Below are 12,823 nucleotides of genomic sequence, written 5' to 3'. Positions count from 1 at the left end.
GGTGCGGGGGCTGCAAATAAGGGGTGACTTGGAGGAAGCTCGGGACTCCAATTTCAAGCAGTGCAGTTTGCGATGTCTGTTAAGAAGCACTAAGTGTTTGTTTCCCATATTTACTCAACTCATGTCTGACCTTTGACAGAGAGTTCCTGCCTGGATTTGAAAATTAGGGAGTTGATAGCGTGCCCTGTTATTTCAAGTCATAATGCTGGACGAGACTAACAAAAGAATGAGAATAGGAGTTCCTGTTGTGGTGCAGCGGAAAGGCATCAGACTAGTATCCTTGAAGATGTGGGTTGGCTCTCAGGCCTGGCTCAGCGGGTGGGGATCCAGCGTTGCCAGGAACTGTGGTGTAGGTCGCAGACTCGGCTTGGATCCCCATTCCTGTGGTTGTGGTGTGGGCCAGCAACTATAGCTCGGATTCGACCCCTAGCCTATCTGCTGAGGGTGCGGCCCTAAAAAGCAAACAAAAAAGAAAAAAAAAAATGAATGAGAATAGATGAAGAAAGGAATAGACAGGGGTGAACTCTGAACCAGCTCATCATTGCCTATTTGCAAAAGAGAAACCAACAAAATCATGTTAGTAATTCTAACATCTCTTCTACAAGTATATTAAGCAAAGTCTTAGAAGTAACCTTAGTGGCTGCTTTTATTTTCTTCTCATGACTACAAAGATGAAAAAATAAAATTCAACTTCTAATAAGCTGAGAATACACATGGTCATTAAAATGGAAACACAGTGTGCAAAAAGTGCCCTCAAGAGAATTTTTTTTTTTTTGTCTTTTTGCCATTTTCTTGGGCCGCTCTCACAGCATATGGAAGTTCCCAGGCTAGGGGTCGAATTGGAGCTGTAGCCACCAGCCTACGCCAGAGCCACAGCAACGCGGGATCCGAGCCGCGTCTGCAACCTACACCACAGCTCACGGCAACGCCGGATCGTTAACCCACTGAGCAAGGGCAGGGACCGAACCCGCAACCTCATGGTTCCTAGTCGGATTCGTTAACCACTGCGCCACGACGGGAACTCCAAGAGATTTAATATAATTTTTAAGAGTTCTCACTGTGACACAGTGGGTTAAGAATGGTTGATACCGTGGTGCGAGTTTGATCCCAGGCCTGGAACAGTGGGTTAAATGTGTCCAGAGTTGCCAGGTGCAGCGTAGGTCTCAGCTGAGGCCCAGATTCAAGCCCTAGTCCAGGAACTTCCATATGCTGTGGGTGAGGCCATAACATTTAAAAAAATAAAGTTTTTCAAATTAAAGTATAACTTACAAAGTATTGACTTAGGTCTATAGCAAAGTGATTCCGTTATTCACATACATATGCTTTTTCAGATTCTTTTCCATTACAGGTCATTAAAACATAATGAATATAGTTCCTTGTGCTATGCAGTAGGTCTTTGTTGTTTACTTATTTTATGTATAGTAGTGTTTACATTAATCCCAAACTCCTAATCAGAACCCCAAGCCAACATCTTGGAGCGTTTAAATGATAGATCTGCAATTGTGGGGCTTTTCATCTCAGAGAAGTAACTGAATTGTTTATAATTAGTCAGTGGTCTGGTCACACAGATATGTGGTTCTGTATCTGCTGGTGTTTCACACTGAGAGAATGAATAGGAAATGGTGGTGGGAATAACATTAACGGGGCAATCTCTCGATGAATTGTTTTTAGTCATAAGACATGGAGTTCCCACTGTATGACAGGGCATTAATAATCTGACTGTTGAAGGACTTCCTGTTGAGGTGCAGCAGAAGTGAATCTGACTAGGAACCATGAAGTTGCTGGTTCAAAACCTGGCCTTGCTCAGTGGGTTAAGGATCCGGTGCTGCCGTGAGCTGTGGCGTAGCTCACAGACCCGGCTCTGATCAATGATGCTATGGCTGTGGTGTAGGCCGGCAGCTGTAGTTCCAATTGGACCTCTAGCCTGGGAACCTCTATATGCTGAGGGTGCGGCCCTAAAAAGAAAAAAAAAAAAAAAAAAGAGGGAATCTGTCCAATCACATACCAAGACATGGAACTATGGAGACCTGGTACAAAGTGATTCCGTTTTTATTAGCATGATGCATCTTAAAAGAGAAGAAACACAAGACAGATGAGATACCAGAGCCAGGGGTGCTCCATGGACAATCAAAGGAAGAAGGGTGGACAGGGCTCAGGAGACCATTTGAGTACTTGGAGGCAGCACCCTCCGGGAGTGGGCCCGGACCCAGGGGTGCTCCAGGATCTGGTCCAAGGGCAGCCGATCCGAAGGCTGGTATCTGAGAAGCCTGGAGATCAAGTCCTGAGGCCCCAAAGGCAGGGATGGGGGAAACCTTACATCTACCTGATGAGATCAGAGAAGAAAGAGAAATAAGGTGAACTGCCTTGGTCCATGCAAGGTACGCGCTCTCCCGGATTTCGGCAGACAAGCAGTGTGTGAGCCCCAGGCAGCGCAGGCCCAGCAGCTCCCACCGATTATCTCACGCACGCGTGCCCGTCCCACCTTGAGGATGCGTCTGTAGGTCTCATTATGGGAGGCGCTCTCAAAGGGAGGATTTCCCACCAGCAGCTCGTAGCAGAGCACCCCAATGCACCACAGATCCACCTTCTCATTGTACGTTCTCCCCTCGATCATCTCTGGGGGCAAGTAGTCCAGGGTCCCACACATTGTCTTTCTCCTAGAGGAGGGCAGACAAAGGAGCCCCGAGCAGAGGCTCAGTGCAAGGCAAACCTTCCTCCCCCAGCTTCCTGTGACATGCGAGCACCTAGGAGCTTCTGAGCCCTCACCTCCCAAACACAGGAGGTGCAAACCCCCGTTGGTTTTTTTTTCCCCTCTCTTTCTTTTTCTGCCATCCCGGGCCAGGGATCAAATCCCAGCCAGAGCTGCAACCTGAGCCACAGCTTTGGCAGCACCAGCTCTTTAACCCTCTGTGCTAGGCTGGGGATTGAAATGGTGCCTCCACAGCACAAACTCCCTAAATGGGATCATTCTTTTTTTTTTTTTTTTTAAGGGCCCTACCTGCAGCATATAGAGGTTCCCAGGCTAGGGGTCTAATCAGAGCTGTAGCTGTCTGCCTACACCACAGCCATTGCAGTGGAGGATCTGAGCCACGTCTGTGACCTATATCACAGCTCATGGCAATGTCCGATCCTTAACCCACTGAGCCAGGCTAGGCTTTGAACCCCTGTCCTCATAGATGCTAGCCAGATTCACTTCAGCTGAGCCATGCTGGGAACTGCTGGATCAATCTTTTTTTTTTTTTTTTTTTTGTCTTTTGCCATTTCTGGAGCTGCTCTTGCAGCATATGGAGGTTCCCAGGCTAGGGGTCTAATCAGAGCTGTAGCCACCAGCCTACACCAGAGCCACAGCAATGTAGGATCCAAGCCAAGTCTGCGACCTACACCACAGCTCACGGCAACACTGGACCCTTAACCCACTGAGCAAAGCCAGGGATCAAACCCACAACCTCATGGTTCCTAGTTGGATTCGTTAACCACTGCACCATGACGGGATCACTTTTAACTGGGTCCCCAGGGTGCCTCCACATGACCTACCTCAGAGAGGGAGTGTGTACCGACCAGCCAAAGTCTGCAATCTTCACCTCACCCCGGAACCCCAACAACAGGTTCTCCGGCTTAATGTCCCTGTGAATCACCTTCTTTTCATGGCAGTAGGTCAGGGCATCTGCCAGCTCCTCCATTATCTGTGTGAGCCAAGCCAAAGCAGTGCGGAAATGAAGCCTCCATGGAAAGACTACTGACCTCCTTCCCCATCTGGAGCCCTCCCAAATCTCTTGCCTCCTATTTCTAGGTCAGTTCCACTTCCTCAATCAGGGGAGTCCCTCAAAGCCTTTCATGTTGCTTTCCATAAGGTAATGCAGTTAGATTCTGTTGCTTACCATCAAATAATCCAGACTTATACACACTATTTATTAATAATCTGGGGGTAATCAGAGTATCCGAATGTGAAGCTGTAGGATGTAAAAGTCATTATATAAAGTTTATAGAACGAGGAGTTCCCATCCTGGTTCAGAGGAAACGAATCTGACTCGTATCCATGAGGATGCAGCTTCCATCCCCGACCTCACTTGTGTGTTAAGGATCTAGCGCTGCCATGAGCTGTGGTGTAGGTCTCAGGCATGGTTCGGATCTGGCGTTGCTGTGGCTGTGGTGTAGGCCAGCGGTGGCGGCTCTGATTTAACTCCTAGCCTGGGAACCTCCATATGCCGTGGGTGCGACCCCAAAAGCGAATAAATAAATAAATGTTTACAGAACGAAATTCGGAAATAAAGCAAAAAGCAACCTTGACACTCATGACAGCCACAAGCAGTGACCTTCGCCAGCCCACAGTAAACGCAGGAACCCCAGAACCCTCAGCCCCCCACGTCACCGTGGCTGTCCGCTGTTCATTCAGCGTGTGGCTCTTCTGCAGCTCCTTGTAGAGCTCCCCCCTTGGAGCATATTCTAGAATCAAGTACACCCTGCGGGCATCGTGGAAGTAGTTGTACAGGCGAAGGATATTGGGGTGCCTGGAGGACAGAAGGAGGAAGTGTCAGGAGTCCTCCCCAGGCCCATTCCTGATGCTATTACAAGGGACTGTGACATAAGGGCAACATTGTGCTGGCACCAGAACAACTAACAGTGTGATCTGGAAGTTTGTGAGGAGAAAACAGGGAGCAGGCATCAGGAGTCAGGTCTTTGACACAGGGAGATTTACACAGTGTAACTGGGATGACTCACAGAGAAAAAAAATCTTCAAGGTGAAAGCAAAGGAGCTACGCAGGGGCGGGGGCAGTATTAAGGGAAATGCTGAGTTCAGATGTTAGAGATGGAAGAGGAAACAGCAAGAGAGACGAGCTTGGGAATTCCTCATGTGGCGCAGCAGAAGCAAATCCATCTAGCATCCAGGAGGATGTGGGTTCGATCTCTGGCCCCGCTCAGTGGGTTAAAGAGCCAGCGTTGCTGTGAGCTGTGGTGTAGGTCGCAGATCCGGCTGGGAGCCTGAGTTGCTGTGGCTGCGGTGTAGGCCGGCAGCTACAGCTCGATTCTACCCCTGGCCTGGGAACCTCCATATGCCACAGGTGTGGCCCTAAAAAGCAACAAGCAAGCAAACAAACAAACAAACAACAAAGAGAGACGAGCCGCGACAGGCAGCTCATACAGAGCCTGTCCTTACTGTAGGTGCGCCTGGATTTCAATTTCTCTGCGCAGCTGGTGTTCCAGTCCTTCCTTCTCTATCTGGGACTTGAAGAGCACCTTCAGGGCCACGATGAAATGGCTCTCCTTGAGCCGAGCCAAATACACATTTCCAAATTTACCCTTGCCCAGAGGACGCCCGATTTCAAAGTCATCGATTGTGAGGCGCCGCCTGACAGGAGAGAAAGAAAAGAGCCCTTGTTTCCGAGGTGGGTGGAGAGCCAGGGATCCCTCCTGCTCGCCTTCCTCCTGCACTCTCCCCTGCCTGGGCCCCTTTCCCTCCTCAAGGGCCCAGCCTGGCTGTCGGGGCACTAACGGTCAGTCCCATGAGGCAACACTTCACGCGTGCAGCTTGCTCGCCAACCCTCGGTCCCATCTCCCTTCCTCTCCCAGACACAAGGTGAAGGCGCTCACCCGGTAGGGATGTTCGAAACCGTCTGGTCTGCTGCAGCTACTGAAAACACGACAAGAGACGTCAGCACCTTCGTCTGTGCACCCCCGCCCCCGACAACCGACGTCAGGCCTCTCCTCCGAACCCGCTTTCTCTGGCCCTGGTACTATCCCTTTCACCTGCGGGCTGGACGCTGCCCGACTTCATCACAGCTCTTCGACGGTTCACGAGGAGAAGAGGTGGTGGTGAGGCGGACGCCTGCCGGAGGCGGGTGGACTGTGTGTCCAGGTCTGGGTGATCCTGAGAAGGGGTGGCAGGAGGTCACATTCAGACCGAGGCTCTTCCAAGGCCGACGAGCTCCCACACCAGCCCTCGGGCAGCGACCGGACGGGCACAGCCTCTCCACAGACTCCTGGCAGCTGGACCCCGCAATTGATTTGAAGAGCCTGGGCAACGCGGTTCTGACCCCATTGGCTGAGAAGGTAGTTCCGGGTCGAGTTCCATTGGTGAAATGTCTTGAGGCTCGGGCAGCGTGCCCAATGGAGGAAACCGAAATGGAGCTTCCGCCCGTGGTTGGAGGCGGGACTGAAGGCTCCGGACCAATGACGGGAGGGCGCGGAGACCGGAAGGCGGGACCGGAGCCCAAACCCCAAAGCAGAGGGAGACTCCAGAAACCGGAAGGGGGAGTTTCTGTAGTCGCGCATCGGAAGGGAATCCAACTAGTAACCCTGAGTTTGCTGTTGGATCCCTGGCCTGGCTCCTTGGGTTAAGGATCTGGCGTTGCCCTGAGCCGTGGTGTAGGTCTCAGGCGCGGCTCAGATCCCGCGTTGCTGAGGCGGTGGTGAAGGCCACCTGTGTCTACTGCTCGGATTAGACCCCTAGGCTGGGAAACCCCAGATGCCATAGGTGCGGCCCTAAAAAGCAGACAAAGAAACAAACAAAACCGCCCAAACCGGAAGGGGAGCAATCGCGGATGGGTGTATAGAGGTGATGATGAAATGGCGAATGAATGAACAAATGTATTAATTCTGACTGCCCTAAAGCATTAATGAATAAGTGGTGTGGCGCAGGTGAGATTGAATATACATCAACCGCAGAGGAATTCCCGTCATGGCTCGGTCAGTTAAAAATCGGATTAGTGTCCTTGAGGACCCAGGTTCGATTCCTGGCCTCCTTCAAGTGGGTTAAGGATCTGGCGTTACCTCGAGCTGCGGGGTAGGTCACAGACACTGCTAGGATCTGTCGATGCTGTGGCTATTGCATAGACCAGGAGCTGCAGCTCCAATTTGACCCTTTGCCTGAGAACTTCCATATGCAACAGGTGTGGCTCTACAAAACAAAAAACCACCTCCCAATGGGGAAAACTTCTCCACAACATAGTAGAAAAATAAAAGTTTATTACTGTATAAACGGTAAACCGGAATGTGATGTGCATCATAGACAATTGCTAAGAGATTGCAAAGAAAACTCACCCTTTTGTAGAGACCAACAAAACCCATTACATATATTTTCAAATAATAGTCCTCAAGTTATGACAGCATCATTTGTTACCCATAGTTGATCCTAAGTTTACCTGGTAATTGGGGTGACTATCTGCCTGTTTTTGGTGAGGTCCATGGCATGCAGAAGTTCTCAGGCGAGGGATCAAATGTGTGTTACAGCAATTACAACATCTGATAGGCGACCAGGGAACTCTTATATTGGCTTTTTGTAAGGGAAAACTACTACTCAATTCCATTTGTTTTTTTTTGTTGTTGTTGTTTTTTTTGTCTTTTTGCCTTTTCTGGGGCTTTTCCCATGGCATATGGAGGCTCCCAGGCAAGGGGTCCAATCGGAGCTACAGCTGCTGGCCTATGCCAGAGCCACAGCAACGAAGGATCCGAGCCGCCTCTGCAACTTACACCACAGCTCACGGCAACGCCGGATCCTTAACCCACTGAGCAAGGCCAGAGACTTAACCTCCAACCTCATGGTCCTAGTCAGATTCGTTAACCACTGAACCACAATGGGAACTCCTCCAATTCCATTTGTTTTTTTAAAAATTGTATTTTTTAGCCAGGCACCCAAGGCATATGGAAGTTTCCAGGCTAGGGGTTGAATCGGAGCTGTAACTGCTGCCCTACATCACAGCCACAGCAATACCAGATCTGAGGATTTCCCGTCGTGGCTGTGGTTAATGAATCCGACTAGGAAACATGAGGTTTCGGGTTTGATCCTTGGCCTAGCTCAGTGGGTTAAGGATCCGGCGTTGCCGTGACCCGTGGTATAGGTTGCAGACGCGGCTCGGATCCCGTGCCATCGGTGTAGGCTGGTGGCTACAGCTCTGATTCGACCCCCAGCTTGGGAACCTCCATATGCTGCAGGAGCAGCCCAAGAAATGGCATAAAGACAAAACAACAAAAAAAAACAGATCTGAGCCATTTCTGTTACCCACGCCTCAGCTCATGGCAATGCTGGATCCGTAAGCCACTGAGTGGGGCCAGGGATCAAATCTGCATCCTCATGGATACTAGTCGGATTCATTACCCCTGAGCCACAATGAGAACTCCAACTTCTCCTTTCTTTGACTGAAGATAGTTTTGCAACTTGAAGCATGGTGCCTGTCAAAGTGAGGCTCCTGCCCTCCATAGAAACTGGCACGGAGGAGGCTATCTCCTTTGCTCGCTTTTGCAAGAGATGGATCCCTTGGCCTTTGAAAAAGACATCCCAGAGTTGGGAGGGTCCTGGAGTATTGGAGAAAAAGCTAGAAGTTAGTGTGGTTGGAGCTGCATCTGCAGGACTGGAGTGGATGAGGTCAGGTGGTGAGATAAATGGAGGCAAATTGTGTAGGACTTTCCAATGGACTTACCCTTGACCAGTTCCATGAAGACCACCTCTGAGTCCTTGGAATATCTTGCCTGTAAGACTGATTTTTATACTATTGTCTGTAGGCCCCACTCTATTATTGAGACCAGATAGCTTATGCTAACAACGTGACTCATGGTGAATTGGTGAAGCGTAGGTTTTGTATGCCTGAGGCTACACTATATTGACCTTCAGCAGATCCTGGAGACTGAATATCCATGGTCAGTCTTCTAAGCACTGCAAGCCTCAATAAATAAGTCTGTGGGGAGTTCCCGTCGTGGCTCAGTGGTTAACGAATCCGACTAGGAACCATGAGGTTGCCGGTTCGATCCCTGGCCTCGCTCAGTGGGTTAAGGATCGGGCTTTGCCGTGAGCTGTGGTGTAGGTCCCAGACATGGCTTGGATCCTGTGTTGCTGTGGCCGTGGTGTAGGCCAGAGGCTACAGCTCCGATTCGACCCCTAGCCTGGAAACCTCCATATACTGTGGGTGCAGCCCTAAAAAGACAAGAGACAAAAAAAAAAAAAAAAATCTGTGGGAGCTATCTTGTGGTGCAGCGGGTTAAAGACCCATGATGTCACTGCATCGGCTTGGGTCACTGCTGTGGCATGGTTTGCATCTCTGACCCTGCAACTCTCATATGCCGCAGGTGTGGCCAGAAAAAGAAAAGAAAAGAAACCTGTACTATGGGAAATGAATCTGAAAACGAATGGGTATGTGGGAATTCTCACTGTGGTGAAATGGGATTCATGGCATCTCTGAAGTGCCAGGACACAGGTTTGATCCTGGTCCAGCACAGTGGATTAAAAGTTCCAGCATGTGTTTTTATTTTAAATTCACGATATAATTTATTTATTTATTTATTTGGTCTTTTTGCCTTTTCTTGGGCTGCTCCGGAGGCATATGGAGGATCCCAGGCTAGGGGTCTAATCGGAACGGTAGCTGCCGGCCTCTGCCAGAGCCACAGCAACGAGGGATCCGAACTGCCTCTGCGACCTACACCACAGCTCATGGCAACACCGGATCCTTAACCCACTGAGCAAGGCCAGGGATTGAACCCGCAACCTCATGGTTCCTCGTCGGATTTGTTAACCACTGCGCCACAACGGGAACTCTCAAAATTCACCATTTTATTTTATAATTAAAATTTTTGTCTGTGCTCATGGCATGTGTAAGTTCCTGGGCCAGGGTTCAAACCTGTGGCACAGCAGCAACCTGAGCTGCTGCAGTGACAGCATCAGATCCTTAACCTGCTGTGCCACAGGGGAACCCTGAAAGCCTGCGTTTATTAAAACATTTGGGACCTTACCGATTCTGTAGAGACTGCTCCTTCTAAGCTAATTTCCAGATAACTTTCCCCAATGGGCATGCCTTTCATATGCAAACCCACCATTCCAGAGCCTGACCCCTCAACTACTGCCTTTATCAAGTTCTTTTTTCCTTTTTAGGGCCACACCCATGGCATATGGAGGTTCGCAGGCTAGGGGTCTAATCAGAACTACAGCTGCTGGCCCATGTCACACCCACAGCAACTCAGGGTCCAAGCCGCATCTGCGACCTACACCACAGCTCATGGCATCGCCGGATCCTTAACCCACCGAGGAAGGCTAGAGATTGAACATGCGTTCTCATGGATACTAATCGGGTTCATTAACCACTGAGACATGATGGGAACTCCTATCAGGTTCTCTTGTTTCCAGACCCCTCCCTGGACACCAGGCAGTCCCTACACTCTGAACTGCGCTGAAATGCAAACTAGCTAATCCTCATCCGTCTTAGTCTGCTAACTTCATCTTGTCCGTTCCACCCAGGGAAGATTACAACACAGTCCGCCCACCCTCCCCTCCGTCCTTCTGCCTGAGGACACTGTCGCCTCCCCTCGTGGGCCTGGGGAGCACGGGCACCCTCACCTGACCAGAGCCCTTGAGTATCTCTCCAGTGGCCATTACCAGACCTGTTGGCCTCATATCAGAGTAGTAAGTCCTAACTTTTAAAACAATACTTGAAAGTGTTAAGACAATAAATACTAAGAACTTAGCAAAGCAAACCAGCCATTTCCAGAAATCAGGGTGTCAGTGCCCCCAGCACTGCGATCTTTACATTGGAACGGTGTGGAGAACTATGGACAGAGCAGGACGCGGTGCCCAGGAGGGGCTGTCCAGCTGAGCAAGTACAGAACAGGCATTGGGGGGGCCAAGATCCCGGTTTTCTCCCCTGATGTATTTTAGATTTTTCCAGACGCCCTTGAAGCCCCACACCTCGGACAAAGAGCAAGTGCAACTCACTGGGGGGTCACAGGTTCATTAACAGCAACTTGAGGTAGCTTCCAGCTTCCCGAGTTTCCTTTCCCAAGTCCTGCCGCATCACTTTTCTTGATCACCTTCCACTGAGGCATCCTCGCCACTCTCCTCCCTCACCCTTACGGCATCTGTGGTCGCTTCATCTTGCAGCGTCTCCGAGTATTGCTGCTCTTTCTAGTTCCATCGTGCGCCTGGCTTTCAGGTGTGAATCTCGCTCGCATATGAAGTGCCCTCCTTTCACGCTCTCCTTGAAATAAGCAGCGATCACCCTTTCTCATCATGGAGTCTGCCTGACATTTGTCTTGCCTGTCATCTCAGCTGCCTAAAGCCTGTTTTTTTCACCTGCATGACCTCTTGTCCCGTCTTCCCCACATCTCACTGTTCCTCCTTCTCCCTTTAACCGGGGGAGACCCTGTGGGACTCTTCTCCTCTCCTTGCAATAAATGCATTTCTTCATTGTGTCTTACTTTCTCCACTTCCCAAACCTCCCTACCTTGTGATGCTCTTTGCCACAGTCCCACCCTCTACACCACACTAAGCAAGGCTGGTAGTGACTCCCATGTTTATAATTTTTATTTATTTTTTCACCTTTTTAGGGCCGCACCTGAGGCATACGGCAGTTCCCAGGCTAGGGGTCGAATGGAAGCTGTAGCTAGCCACTGGCCTTCGCCACAGCCCAGCCATGCCAGATCCAAGGCATGTTTGTGACCCACACCACAGCTCACGGCAACGCCAGATCCTTAAGCCACTGAGTGAGGTCAGGGATCAAAGTCGTGTCCTCATGGATCTTAGTCAGTCAGGTTTGTTAACCACCGAACCACGATGGGAACTCCCCTTGTTTATAAATTTAAGCCCTTGTCTTTCTTGAGACAACTTGATCCTGTTTTTTCCTCCGTATTTGAAACTTTTTCCTTGGTTCTCTAACATGAGGCTCCTGCTTTTCTCTCCCTCTCATTTTTTTCCCTCCTTGCTGAACTCATACATGTTTAGCCACCCATCAGTTTTGAAACTTCCAAATACTTTTCACAGGTCCTTTTCTCTCTCACCCTGGTCTCTTCCCAAGCCTCATCTGCATTCTTGATCCTTGGCTTCAGTTTGTGGAGGTTTTTTTTTGTTGTTGTTGTTTTGCTTTTTAATGCCACACCGGCTGCACATGGAAATTCCCAGGTTAGGGGTTGAATGGGAGCTGCAGCTGCTGGTCTACACCACAGCGATGCTGGATCTGAGCCACATCTGCGATCTACACTGCAATGCAAGGCAACTTCTTAACCTCCTGAGCAAGGTCAGGGATCAAACCCGCATTCTAATGGATACTAGTCGGGTTCTTAACCTGCTGAGCCACAATGGAACTCCAGAACATTTGCTTTAACCTATGGATATCCAACATAAACGGAGAGAGTGCCCAGGAACTTAAGTGTTCCAGCTTACAGGTAAGAATGAGGACAAACAGGAATACAGGGCCCGCCATCCTGACATTGTTGAGGGAGGGAAAGTAAGCTGCTCAGTTACCATTTAGCCTAGGTGGTTTCTCCATGAGATGTGTACCATGCCTGTGGGTAGAGATTACAAAACTTTAGCCTTCAAAACTCAAGGATGACAGCACTGAGCACCCCAGGACTAAGACAGAAAGGTGGTCCGCAACTGCGGCACATGGAGGCTCCCAAGCTGGGGGTCCAATCAGCTACAGCTGCCAACCTACACCACAGCTCATGGCAACGCCAGATCCAAGCCGCATCTGCGACCTGTGCACAGCTTGGGCCAACTCCAATCCTTAACCCACTGAGCAAAACCAGGGATCAAACCCGCGTCCTCATGGACCCTAGTCTGATTTGTTGCCGCTAAGCCACAACGGGAACTCCTTTTTTGTTTTGGTTACAATGCTTTCACCTCCAAGTATGACTCTGTTGTAGGAAGCTCTATATGCTCAATGTGCAGAAACCTGAATTAATCAGTATTGTAGTCCCATTTAAGTGACTATGAAGACAACACAACAGGCCTGAGACTGCTATTCTTTGAGCTTGCAAGATTCACCCTGGGCCGGTGTTGGAGACGTTAGATTTCAGATTTCCCACCAGGCCCAGAAATGAGGGGTGGCTCAGTGTATCCAAGTATGTT

At 49.9% G+C, this 12,823-nt stretch overlaps 1 protein-coding gene across 2 annotated transcripts; it reads right to left on the bottom strand.

Moving 5' to 3' along the window:
• Nucleotides 1-2,026: 2,026 nt before the first annotated feature.
• Nucleotides 2,027-5,881, bottom strand: LOC125132911 (aurora kinase C). 2 transcript variants are annotated; one of them, XM_047790769.1, is made up of 7 exons: nt 5,746-5,881; nt 5,590-5,629; nt 5,156-5,347; nt 4,370-4,508; nt 3,535-3,683; nt 2,483-2,657; nt 2,027-2,323 (listed from the first exon to the last, which is right to left on the bottom strand). In XM_047790769.1, the coding sequence occupies exons 1-7, from the start codon at nt 5,771-5,773 to the stop codon at nt 2,153-2,155; spliced, it is 894 nt and encodes a 297-aa protein (XP_047646725.1). In that variant the 5' UTR covers nt 5,774-5,881; the 3' UTR covers nt 2,027-2,152. The 2 variants fall into 2 exon arrangements, with proteins under 2 accessions (XP_047646725.1, XP_047646726.1); XM_047790770.1 differs by having other exon boundaries at nt 5,590-5,626; nt 5,746-5,870.
• Nucleotides 5,882-12,823: the final 6,942 nt, after the last annotated feature.

This window comes from Phacochoerus africanus, chromosome 8, assembly GCF_016906955.1.
Source record: "Phacochoerus africanus isolate WHEZ1 chromosome 8, ROS_Pafr_v1, whole genome shotgun sequence".
Taxonomy (NCBI): Eukaryota; Metazoa; Chordata; class Mammalia; order Artiodactyla; family Suidae; genus Phacochoerus; species Phacochoerus africanus.
This window is presented reverse-complemented; position numbering and strand designations above follow the sequence as displayed.

Coding starts and splice junctions, on each gene's coding strand:
- LOC125132911 (XM_047790769.1), bottom strand. CDS start 5,773: ATGAAGTCGGGCAGCGTCCAGCCCGCAG. Junction 3,684..4,369: donor ATGAACAGCGGACAGCCACG/GTGACGTGGGGG, acceptor TGGCTCACACAG/ATAATGGAGGAGCTGGCAGA. Junction 2,658..3,534: donor GTACACACTCCCTCTCTGAG/GTAGGTCATGTG, acceptor GCCCTCCTCTAG/GAGAAAGACAATGTGTGGGA.